General features: G+C 36.3%; 1 protein-coding gene across 6 annotated transcripts in view; it reads left to right on the forward strand.

The window, feature by feature from the left end:
* The window catches only part of METTL25 (methyltransferase like 25), an 89643-nt gene that overhangs the window by 14152 nt on the left and 62058 nt on the right, over positions 1 to 13433 (forward strand). For all 6 annotated transcript variants that reach the window (XM_040593877.1, XM_040593873.1, XM_040593876.1 and 3 more), the window contains exons 4-5: positions 4664 to 5293; positions 8182 to 8326. In XM_040593877.1, the coding sequence (XP_040449811.1) occupies positions 4664 to 5293; positions 8182 to 8326 (775 nt within the window). The remainder of the gene's footprint in view (positions 1 to 4663; positions 5294 to 8181; positions 8327 to 13433) is intronic.

The raw sequence follows: 13433 nt of genomic DNA on the forward strand, positions 1-13433 counted from the left end.
AAGTACATCAATACCATTGCCTTGGTTACGTACATGTAATTCTTCTGTAAGCTTTTTCAATGCTAAACTTTCTGTTAGATTCCACATCTTAGACCTTTGTTGCGGCAAGACTAAATTTTTAAGTATCTGGGTAAACTGAGTTGGTTTAATCATTTTAATCTCTGTGGTGCTAGTAACTGGCTAATGTAGCTTCATCCTCGCTTTAAACTGTAGATGTCTAGTGTCTCTGGACACTGTATTTGATTGCTTTTTACATCTGAGGTGCACTTGCTTTCTGTGAAAGGGGCTGGAAGTGTAAGTGGAGACTAATTTCCTCCAGCCTAATATTCATTCCCACAAAGATTTGTGGAAAACAAGCTCTATTTGTTTAAAATCAAAGATTAATAAAGTATCTGTCCAGATTTTATGCTGAACATATTCCCTCTGAGCCTTTATTTTTATTCCTAAGTAAATATCTCTGAGGATAATTTTAAATTAATGTGTCAGGTGTGGGTAAGGGGGACGGGACAGCTGCAGTTGGGCAGTCTGAGTCTGTATTACTCTGGTCTCTGGCATATCTTGACCCCCATATTGTGCCTGGCCTTTGTAATGGGAAAGTGCTAGTTGACCTGCTTCATACCTGCACCAGGGGGGTTGCTGAAAATGAATGGTGTGGCTAAAAATGAGTGGTGCTGGGGGTAGAGTCCTTACAGCCATGCTCTGTTCAGTTTTGTGGTAGAGCTGTAACTGCAGCATCCTGAGGTGCTGCTGCTACTGCTGCCATAGACTGAAGGGCAAGCCCCAAAACTTGGATTCAGCTCTGGGTTGCTGAAGCTGAACTTTGATTAGGAAGTTATTTGGCTCAGACAAAGTTTAATTTAGATACCGTAAATGATGCAGTACTCTTGATAGGTTTGGGTCAGTGCTGTGGTGACCTTGGAAACAGAAGTTAAAACTGAATCCTGACCATCTGTTTTGTGAGGAACAATTGATGAAGGCAAAGTTTTAGGTAGTCTTCTCCTTACAGCTGGGATTACCAAGTAAATAAAGGGCTGCAATTAAGGCCAAATGTTACTGGATGAGACACATTCAATTTGTAGGCATCTGCGATTGCTTACAGCAATAGAAAGCAATCTCTCCAGCAGCTCTTTCAAGAGCCAGCCACAGTGACAAGTGTAGGTGCCCTCAACAGCTATAAAGTGGATACACTCTTTAAAGAATAGAAATGCAGTAGCAGCAGATTTGTGAAAGTAATTTGTTCTATCATTAGCATGTCTTTTGCCTTAATTACCTTTTGCTCAAGGCAAGTGTAAGTTGTTCAAGTGTTGAAGACTTTCACGTACTGAAAAAGCTGTAGTTTGCTTATAATGCAATACTAAATGTTCTCTGTGTTTTCTGGAAGGTGGTGTTTCATATAGCCCTTTCATTTATATTTTAAATAGTTCCTGTGAGATTCAGGAATAAAAGGAAAGGAGGGCAAAAATTAGAGCCACTTTAATGACCTAACCTAAGTCCTGATGTAGCTGGTTACTAATAAAATCTCAAACCAATCATGATTAAGTATCTGTCAATATGCTGCAATTTCATCCAATGTTTATGCACTTTTATCAGATGGCTTGGAGTATCTTTATACAGAGTATTATTTTCTGTTTATTTCTTGAAAAAATTGTAACATTTAATGAAAAATATTATTGCAGTATATCACTGAATATGAAATGACAACCGCTCTATATTAACTTTTTTCCATTTTAGTCATATACTGAAAAATTTATTTGTGCAAAGTTACAAATCCCTAATATATGAAAAGAGCTTTCCGGTTACAATGGGAAAAAAAAGAAAACAAAAGCCTCCTTCTCAGTTATTAAAAAGCAAGTCCTTATGTTTTGGTTACCTTTCAACTTTAAAAAAACATAGGAATTGTAAAGTTTTAGGAGAGTTTTTCCTTATTGATTTTTTTCTGTCCTTCTCGCAAAACAAAATATATGCAGCATTTAATTAAAAAATCTAGAGCTATGAAAACACAACACATGTTTTATAACAGCACATGTCCTCAGGGTGTTTCTGTCAGATACTATAGATCACTGATGGCTTGAAAAATGCCCTCCAATTCACCTCCATGCCCATGAGGTATAATGGGTGGTAGAGGATATTGCTCTCTTGTGTTATTTTATAATGTAATATAATAAATGGTAAAATAAGAATAAAAGCAAAAAATTTATTACGAGTGTAATCACTTCTAGGTTAATGATTTGAATTAAAACATTAAAGCAAACCAGCTAAAGGGTTTTTTTCAGTTGTTTACTGCCCCTTTTAAACATTGTTCTTATTGTACAAGTGGAACTTTATTTTATAAAGAAGTTCTGGATACAGCTCTGAAAAGAAGCCAGTGATGATTCCTCTTTGCTTAAACGCACATTTGTTTTCTTTAATGTATATGTGAAAGTTTTCCTTGGAAATTGCAGCATGTGCAGCAAGAGTTGCAATGCGTAATGTAAGTATGATATAATCCTGCATTCACCATCCATTAAATTTGTGATTTGGTGCTGGGAAATGTTGGAATGCTTCTGGAAATTGAGTTCTTGATTGCACTGTGCCAGAAACTGTGTTTAAACATAGTACCCAAATCACTGTGGACAAGGCCTTTGGAGTTCATGATATCATGGAAATTTCATTTTAAAAGTTCATGCTTGGCAGATATGCTATGGATTGCTGATTACCTTTCCTTATGTAATCAAGGGAAGGTAAGGCAGGGATTAATTTAATGCAGTCTATTTGTTTAGCACAAGATCATTGACTGCTTATTTTTAGTCAGATTTTCCTTTAGTTTTAAAACTATTCTCCCAGTGCTAATTTAACAATGTATTACTGTTTTCTTTTTACTTGGAAACAACTAAAACCTTACCCAAACAGCAGCTTGTCTTTACAGACTAGAGGTCACACATAGGAGTCAGGAATAATTATTCTAATAATTATAATTCTAATTAATAATTATTCTAATAATTATACCTAACTATTCACAGCGACTGACTCTTGTGTCCAGATGCTGCCTTTCACAGAAACAATTTAAAACCTTGTAGAAGTGGAGGTGTGCATATTCTGCATAATAGTAGTATCTGTTACATAAAATAGTGGGTAAAATTATTCCTTGAACACTTTTCTTTCCTTCACTTCTAAATAGTCTAGGAGAATATTGGTGATAAATGTGACAAATGACATTTTCAAAAAGTATCCTTAGATTATATCAATTCTATTTCACTAAATCCACTCCTGTACTGATTTCATTCAAGAAATTTGAGCATACCTAGATGGCAAATATGCAACAATATCACATGACAAGTGCAGATGAGAAAGCCACATGCAGTCTAGGTAAACAACTTTTACCTAGTAGTGTGTATTCCTCACTGCTTTACGTAGTCTTTAGTGACATTGGTTCATTTTTTTTTCTTTCTAATTCCATGGCTGTACAAATCTTTACATTTCTTAGAACAAGGAATAAATCTATCTTTTTCATTTCAGTAAGAGTATTGCTGTACTGAATTTTCCTACTTGCTGAAAGACTATGCAGTTGAGTTTAAAATGGATCCACATAGTTTATGCTCCTATTTGGACTTTACAATATCAGTGTAAGTTTTCTTATGAATCTGTACAGACCAGCAACACATAGATGTTCTTGAATCAAACACTTTCAGGAACATCTACAAAGTCATTATATCTGATCAATATAATTTTTAGTGGATACCTGAACAGAAGTGAAAGTTATCATTCTCTTCCCTTAGAGTAATGTCACTCTGCCTATTCTTGCAAAATTTTCTGTTATATATTTATTACAAATTAAAAACCCACATGATACAAAGCTGTGGTTATGTACTTAAAGGTCTTAGGTTACCCTTGCTTCTGCTACTACTCTGTATAGTGTTTTCCTTTCTGTGCTGTATCAATCACTGAACTAGCACATGCTATCAACTATGAGACAAACTAAACTATCAGCTAAAGTTACCCTTTCTATTCACTCCTTCCTCCAGAACAGGCAGTGGAAAGCACAGGGGTCCCTTTGTTTCATTACACAAGCATCGTCATGTTAATCAAAGCTGTATGGATCATTTCCACAGAATGGGAAAGCAATATAAATAAGTGTTCTGACTTAAAAGCAGGTATCAATATCACCTGTCTTTAGGTCACATCTGAAGTGATTAATTTAGGCACCGAATCTGAAGATGCTTATTTCTGTACACCTAGTGGTAGTAGGCTCCTCAGTATGGGAGTTAGGTGCCTAAAGCTAAATACTGTGAACACTTTCTTTGCTACCTGTATATCCTAAGCCAGGTCAGCAAGGGCGGGGAGTGTTGTTGGTGGTTTATGGTTATTTCCTTTAGCAGAAGGAAGTTCTGTGTCAAAAAATATGTTGTGAAGTCTTTCCCAGAAGAGTCAGGACTTATGTGCATTGCATAAGCATTGTGATGGCTGTTTTCTGGAGCAAATCAGTTAAGACTTAATTCTGTGTTTTAAAGTAAGAAGGTGGACCAACAAAGCAAAAGAACTAAGTGTATTAGGAGGGATGATACTGATAAGGTAGCTATTAAATCCATGCTTAAATTTTTAGAGAATTGTTTTTCATTTGATTGAAGCGTGTCTTGTTGCTCATTAATAGAGTAAATTTTATTTTCTTTTTTTCCCCATTATCTAGGTGATTGATATAGGCTCTGGAAAAGGCTACCTGAGTTCATTTTTGTCCATGCAATATAACTTAAAAGTTTATGGAATTGACTCTTCAAACAGCAACACTGATGGTGCTCATGAAAGGAACAGAAAATTGAAGAAACACTGGAGAGCATATCAGAGTCGAGGACGAGAAAACCTCAAAAGCCAGAGGTTGGAAAAAGCAAATGACAGGCCAGCGGAAAGTGAAATTAAATGTAAAGCAATCAATGAACAGCCCTTAAATGATTACAGTAGTCTTCAAAGTCAGGACCAAATGACTATCCAAGATTTAGTTCCTTGTGGTTTCACAGAAATAGCTACATCTGAAACCAGCAAACAAACTGAAGTTGATATGGTGGCTCAGACACAATCTGATGAGAGCAAACTTTCTGAAGAGGTTCTTGCTATTCTAAATTTTCTGCCTGCTGATGCTGTAGAAGTTTTTTCTTCATCTCAGTGTAACTATGGGGAACTCTGTGAAGAGGAAAAGGCACAAAGAAAGATGGCATCTCTCAAGGCTAAAGCGAGCAAGTCAAGTGAATCAAACCTGTATTTTCCAGTGACCTCTTGCATCACTGCAGAAACAGAACTCAGTGACATCATAACAGATCTGGAGGTTATATTACTAATACTTGAAGTAGTTTGTCTGTTGTCTTTATATTGCTATTTCCATACATGCATAATGCTTACTTAGTGCACATCGAGTGCTGTCAGTGATGTAAAAGAATATTCTAGCTCAGTAATGTTTTTCAGCCAGTTAGCAGAAGTATGTCTAGCAGATACTGATTCTTTTTATATTTTAATGTATGAGTTGGGATTATTTTGAATATGTAAAGCAGCATATTATATATATAGAGAATATATATTATATTTTTATAATAAATGTATATATAAATATATTTAAAATATAAATTTTAGAATTTATGGGGTAGGTACTAATCAGTTGTCAAAGGTAACAGCTTACATATTAGCACATTTGGATGTTTTACAAGTGTGGTTATAGATAACAACTAATTATTATGAAAAGAGTTATATTTACCAGGTAGAGGGATGTGTTAAGCACTGGAATTTCAATTTTCCTGAAATGTCTTATTTTTAAAGTTTTATATTTTTGCAATTTCATTTAAACTTTGACAGCATAGGATAATATATTGTGTATAGTACTCAACATAAAGAGTTTGTAAAGAGCCCTATTTGCAAATAATGTTTTTATATTTTGACTTTTCAGAGTTACTTTAAGTTTTCTTAGTAATTTACCAGCTGGCAGGGATTGTGTCTACACAAACAAACCCAAATTCAGCTGCCCAAATACAGTGACAGAAGTCTTGAAGCTGTATGGCTGTTAATTCCTATGCCTGAGCTAACGTATGTTGATTGGGTAGATACATTCAGCCTTTTATGGAAAGATAAAAACTTGTCTGCATTCAGTAGTAACTGAACAATTATATTCAAGGGTATAATTAATCTCTGATGCAAGACCATAGGTTTGGGCTAATGGCCCTGTAACTTGAGGTAATGAATCCTACTGAATATCTGACAATATGTGGAGCAAGCTCATTTCTATCTGTGAAAGACAGCCTGAGCAGCAGGGTTTGTTTATGAAGCATATGCCTTTACATTTGTATAGTTGGATTCTGTATTCTCTTAGCATGTAATTTGTATGGTGTAAAAGGTGGAAGAAATGCTCTATCACTGCCTTTTTTTATTAAAAAAAAAAGCTTCAGAAAAGGTAAAAGCTTCATTGTATTAAAAAATAGTAATAACCAAACTGCGCATTATGTGTATGTGTGATATTATAAAACTTTAAAATGTACTATCACTTACATGTTTTAAAAGTACTTTGAGAGTTTTTAGAAATAGTTTTACAAATATTTACAATTTTTATTGTAACCATAAATTGATTATTTTTTTTCTGAAGTGTGGGACAAATGTGTAAAGTTAGTAGTTACTGATTTATGTCCTAAGGTATGAATTTAATCAGCTGATGAAATATGGGTATAGGGTTGCATGTTTGTATATAGCCCAGGACTAATATTGAAATATGAAATTTTGGTACACTTAAGCCAATGATCCAAAAAGTACTTTCTGTTACACCCAGGCAACCTCACTGAAGTCAATGATGGTCCAAAAGTGTACCTGACACAGACGGACTGCCCTTGGATTTTTCAGAAGTTTTGAGCACTGTAATATGTTTCCTCTGTCTTGCATGTGGTAGCCATCTACCACTAGCCTTCTCCTCCAAGAATCTCTCAAACTTTTTCTGTCCTGGGGTTTAAATGCTGCCCTTGGAAGTGCACATCTTCCCTTAGCTTCCATACTTTTCCAAACTGGAAAAAAGGCTTTGTGGAATGGTGAGCTGAATCTGACTGATAGGAAAAAAGTCTTCAAAAATTAAGCTGGACTGAAACTAAACTTTTGCTACTTAAGTTTTGGATCTTTAGACAAGGAGAGGGCAAGCACAGAGAAGCAGCACAAAGTGGAAGGTGAGAAGGGAGACAGGAAGAATTAAAAGAGGAAAGGGGACATTTTACTGTTTTGCATGTACATATACTATATAGTACACATGGGTGAGAAAATCAGATATGAAGCAGCAAAAATAGATGTGCTTATAAAGTCAGAATGATTATAGAAAGGTATCCCAGTTGCATGTGTCTGAGCTAATTTCTTGTTGATAACCCTGTTAATGAATAAGGCTGAAATTCAAAGTCACCCTATGTTTGCCATGTAGATTCCAACTAATAATGCTAGAAGGAAATATATTGTTGTGAATGGTGAGAAGAGGGATAATTTGGATGGAGAAATAGAGAGAAAAGGGACATTGAGGAAAAAGTAAAGCAGGAAGTAGAATGCACAGAACAAAAGAGTATCTGAAGCTGAAGTTCTGACCTTGTCCTGTGGAATAAAATGCCCATTTGTTGTTGAATAGTAGTAGGCACACTGCAAAACTGTGGCAGTGCTACAGTTTTGGAAATAACAAAGCCTGCTCTTCACATTATAGCTGTCATTAGGAAGTGGGTTTGATTTCAGCAATTTAAAGTAGCAGAAGTGTTATAGGTCAGTCCAGCCAGACTTACAGCTGCAAATCTAAAGAAAAGGAAGTAGCAGTGGTAGTAATAATGAAAACAGGAAAGCTAGGAAAGGCAAGAGAAAATACCCCATGTTCTCTTCCAGGCAGGTAAATGAGTTGCTATTCATAGTCTTGAACTTCTGCTTCCTTAGGGCCAGTGAAGGTGGAGTGCAGAGATGCACAGTTTCCTCCCTGAATAAAGCGATGAGCAGTCCCTCCACAGAGGGAAAGCACCACATTCTTTTAGCACTGAAGAGCTTTTATTATATTGAGAAATTCTAGAGTGGAACAGCAGGAGTCCTCATGGAGTTGTGTATTTAAACCTTACAGCTCCATAACCATTTGCAGCATGTCTGAGTTCTGGTGTTCGTTGTTATTTTTGCTCTTTCAGTTGAAGAGAAAGATGTTTTATTGTTGCTTTTTTTCCTTTTTCTTAGGACTGTGTGATGGTGGGTCTACATACATGTGGTGATCTTGCTGCAAATACTCTACGAATTTTTACTGCCAAGCCTGAAATCAAAGCAGTTTGCAGTGTAGGCTGCTGCTACCATCTATTGTCAGAACAGTTTGAAAACCAAGAAGGTAATTCTGAGCTTAACTTGTGGCTGCCAGCTTGCATGTTGAGAGTATATCTTTTCATTAATAAACTCCTTGTGTTTGTTCCTTTCCAGTGGCTTATTTAGTACTGATTTTGATTACGTTATGTGGGTCATTCACTTCTGGAAGTCCTGTAGCTTTCCTATTATGCCAATATTCCTAATATTCTTACTGAAATTAGGGACATTAATGTAGAATGTTTTTATGTAGTTATGAATACAGCTGGTTTTCTGCCTTTACTTCACTTGTAAAATGTGGAGGCTTTTTTGTTCCAATATGTTTTCATCCTTTTGAAATATTTTGCACCAGATTTTGCTCTTGGCTGTCTGCATGCAACATCCATTTATGCTGAGTTGTACATATACAACTATGGGCAGAATTAAGTCCTTGTAATGTAAGTTGTTACTCAAAAAAACATTCATCTGAGTGCTGTGCTGTGGGCCATAATGTTTAGAACATTATGGAACAGTACGTATATAACAGTTTTTCTATAGGCAAATTTTCCTTCATATGTGGTTTTTTTCAGTTTTGATAAAAAGTTGATATCTTTACTTGAAAGGTAAATTCTGCATAATGAAAAACATTAAGTAGCTGAATTTACTGAGACAAGTGCTATGTAGCTGAGCTGTCTAGATGCTGTCTGCCAAAGTCCTAGAATCTGATCATTGTATCAACCAAATTTGAGAGAGGAGTGGACTAGCAAAGTTTATTTCAGCTCTTTCAGGGAACTTTATGGACAGAAAGGCAGGTGGAACCCAGCTGCTGTTCTTTAACAGTTTGGCTGCTCATGCAGCTAAGGCACAGCTCCAGACTGACCATGACACATGCTAGCTCTTTCTTGCTTTAATGATCTTTTCATGTTGTTTTTATCTTCCTCTGGAACAATTTCAAGAGTTTTTGCTGTAGATTAGTTTCAGTTATTTTGCAATAGTTCAGGTTGCCTGAAAAAAACAAAGAGAAAGAAAATACAATAAAAATTTCTTGAGTTATAGAAATGCAATTAGTAAAAAAGATACAATTCTTATTACAACAGATTTAAAAAAAAAATAATTAAGCTTTTCAGGCATTTGTCATTAAGTTTGTGTGTCTGAAAAATTTCGTTGTTTCTTATTTTTGCAAAAAGGACACGACTTCCTGTTCTAGCTGTAGGATTATTTTTTTCCAGACCAGTGCATAAGGTTTTACTAAATTGTTGTTATTCACACACCACCAAAGGATCAGGTATGGTAACATATTCTGAGTTCCAGCAAACATTACATGCATGGTGGTAAGAGATACTGCAGTTTCATAGCAGTATGGAAATGAAGCCAAACTGCAAGAATTTCTAGCAGTTTGATTTTTCTCAGCTTGAAGGCTAAAAATTATTCTCAAAGAAGAACCTTTAAGCAGAACAAAAGGAAATGACAATATTCTTTTTTGGGGAAAGAACACATAACTAGTTCCAGTGATGCTCAAAAAATGGATTTATTTTTTTTTTACTATTACTATGAGGGTATATATTCTAAAATCAATCGTGCTGTTGTATTCCCCTGGAAGACTGATCTACTATATGGCTTCTTCATAAGAGCGCAAGGACCAACAATATCTAAAAGCTAAAATTTCTTTAAAGGGAAAAGGGGAAAGAATTAGGACCACAGCTTGTGTCTGCACTTCCTATGCATGGATTTCAACCTAACAAAGCATTCTAGAGGATGCTAGAGCACTCTGTAACTAAACAAATGGTATGGCTCCAACAATTCCATTGTACAAGAAGTAAACTAATTCTTGCAGCTGTCTGAGGCAAATGAATTTTGGTACTGCTTCCAAAATGGGCCAAATCATAGAATCGTGATGAAATATTTTAATTTTAAAGTGCCTTCTGAAGGTCATCTGGTCGAGATCACGGTGCAGGGCAGGGCTAGCTTACAGCAAATTGTTCTGGGCCATGTCCAGTGATGTTTTGAATATCCCCAAGGCCAGCGATTCAGCAGCCCATTCCAATGTTTGCCTTCAACAGGAAATTTTTTCTCACGTATCCATTCAGAATTTGCAGCTCTTGTGCATTATCTATTGTTTTTTCATTGTGCACCTCCAAGAGCCTGGCTTAATCTTTTCTGTTCCTTTTCCTTTAGGTGAAGACAGCAGTTAGATCTCTCCTTGACCTTCTTTGCAGCCCTGTAGTCCTCTTGCAATCACTGAACTCATTCCATTAAGTCAGCGTGGTGGGCTAGAGAGCCCAAAGAAGCACTTTAGGTACTCTTACTCTCACAAGCGCTAAAAACAAGGAATAATCACGTCCCTTAACCTGCAGGCTTCAGTTAAGCTTCAGAATCCTATCCGTTTTCTACCCACCTTAGAGTCCTTCTGTCTGAGTCATATCGTTCCAATTTGTCTGTATAGATACTAAGGAAACCTTGCTGAAAGCCTTGCTAAAGTCAAGCTAAACTATTACTGTGCTCTCCCCTAGTTCATGAAGTCAGTCACTGCATCACAGAAGTCAATACAGTTTGTTAGTCCCTGCTAAATTCTCAGTCTCCTTCTTGCTCTTATGGGCCTGGGCATGGTTTCCAGGAAAATGTTGCTCCAGAAACTTATTGAGAACTGAGGTTAGACTGAAGATGGGTGTGTTGTTTGCCTTTTTCCTGTCATCAGGAGCTTCTCTTGGTGGAGGTGACCTTTCAAAGGTGATAAGAGTGTGGCTTTTGTGTGACATCAGCCAGTTGCCTCAGCTTCCTGAAATGCGTGCTATCTGTCCACATGCATGTGTGTATTTCCAGCTCAAGGAAGCTAGTGGCTAATCTAGGCATCAAGCAGAGATTGCAGAGACCTGTAGAAACCTTACATGGAAAGACTACTTGGAGTATTAGGATACAGACTTAGAGCTAGATCTCTGTGGTGATGTATAGGAGATCTTCCTAAGCAGCAGGGAGAACTGGGCAGAATTTGCTGCAACACAGGAAATCTTTCATCTGTTTAAAATCAGTCCAGTAAGCAAGGGCTTGCCTGCAAGGATGCAGTGGGAAGTTCTTTTATAAAGGATTTTATACTTATTTTCTTGACTTAGTAACTTCAAGGCTCTGAAGTTTTTAGAAATGTTTTAATTTCTTTTTTTATTTTTTTTTCATTGCTCTATTTTATTTATTTTTTTTCCCCAGTTTAAAAGCTTTTTTATTTTCTTGATGTGCGTACCTTTAAGGACAAGGTTGAGGCAAGTCCGTCTCAAAGCTCTTTCCCCCATTTGCCATCTTTGCTACTTTAATGTAAATGGAGATGGTTGTTCTCATAAGCCTCGTTGAAGCAGATGTGGCAACTCACAAGAAAAGGTGCTGTGGCCTGATGGTTGTCATAATGTGAGATGGCCGGGCTGTGTGTTTGGCAGTTAAGTTTTAGATCAGTGTTGTTTGAGGCCAGTGAAAATCTGCTTTTTCACTTCATATTAACTGGAATTAGGTGATATTCAGGGGAAGAAATTTTACCTGTTTTGATGCTTAATGTAGTGTTGCTAAGCCTGAGGTGGTGAGTTGAGAAAATAACAAAATGTTACTGTGCTGTTTTTGGCAGGCTATTGAATTACCTTGGTCATCGCAGTTTGGGTTTTTTTGTCTCCGAGTTGCTAACTACAGAGAATAATGCCTTAACATTTCTCATATATTCTAAAAATAGTAAAGATATTGCAAGATTGCCTGATTCAGTTTGCCATTGGACCTGCTGTGAATGCTGATTTCTGATGAAAGTAGGTGCCAGTAGTCACGGTCTCGCGTATTGCAATCAGTATACATTGTCTATGTGTCTATAAATAACCTAAATTCATCTGGAATTTTTTGTCATGGGGCCACATTTCCAGTTATGCTGGGAATAACTTTGAACTCTTAAGATCATGAAAGCCTTTGTTTTGATTTTTAGTAACTACAACAACCAAGAAGTGCTGTGTAATGTCAGTTTTCTTTTCAATTAAAAAAAGTTTAAGCCAGTAACTTTTAGCACCTGTCTTTAAATTTCAGTGCCGTTTTAAGCAGTACCAAATACTAAATTTCAGTTAGTAAGGAATATTATGACAGATCTTGAAAAATTCTAAGTAGTTTTACTTTGACTTCCTCTAATGAGAATTGACTGTTTATACAGAGATTCTTCTATGGATAAAACGCACTTAGCCATTAGTATAATTGATTCCTTTGGGGTTTTTCTTTACTGTTACTGCATCAAATAGTCAATTACATCAGAGTAGTAAGGATTTCACTGTTTATTACAGACTTTTTACATGAACCTATTTACATAATGAGCCATTATGGCAGATTTTCTGGAAAAAAATAGTTTGCTAATGATTTTTAGGTTAAAACAAACCCTGTGCCTTTGTTGAGGAGCTATTCTTAGGATTTTGGGGAGCCGTTTTATCTTACATTCAGCTAATACATTTCTGGGGCAATGTAACAGCTGGACTATGATTATCCCTTAACAGATGGTAACTGCAAGTGTAAGATATTTCCAAAAGACTTGACTTTCCTTAGAGAAGGTTTTGATGTGTTTCTGTATTCTAGTTCTCTTCCTTCCATCCTCCATACAGCTAAACACATCAGTACTAGTCTAGGAGCCAGTGAAATTCTTCAATATGATATCCTCTGCTTTGAGGAAAAAACATTGCTATCACTAAGGAGCTACTTATGTATAAGTAGTTGTATAGGTTGTTTCAGTGATAGCTGTCGTATAGAAACCCTTTTTGAGGTTAGCTTGAGTACTACAAATCATGAACTCCAGCTTCTGTAAGGATTTCCAGTGTCAGGGCACTGCTCGAGGAAGAAGATACATGCTGAGTGGAGGAGTTCTAGAGACATCCTGGAAGCTGTGGAGAACAGCTTCTCAATAAGGCACTCTGAAAGAAGTCAGCAAACCTTTTGCACAAGAGTAAGAGCCTTGGACTCTCAAGCTACATAAATTTAAACTTTGGCTACATTTGTTAAGTTCTAACTTTTAGAAGCTAGAGAACATAATTAAGGGAATCAAAAGAGATGCAAAACAGTAAAAATTCACATATAGAATTTTATCAGATTTGTGGAAACTGAAAAGGCTTTGAATAAAGTGGAATCAGCTGACAAAAACTTCAAAACTGGATTTTCTA

This window comes from Falco naumanni, chromosome 5 (assembly GCF_017639655.2).
Source record: "Falco naumanni isolate bFalNau1 chromosome 5, bFalNau1.pat, whole genome shotgun sequence".
Classification (NCBI taxonomy): Eukaryota; Metazoa; Chordata; class Aves; order Falconiformes; family Falconidae; genus Falco; species Falco naumanni.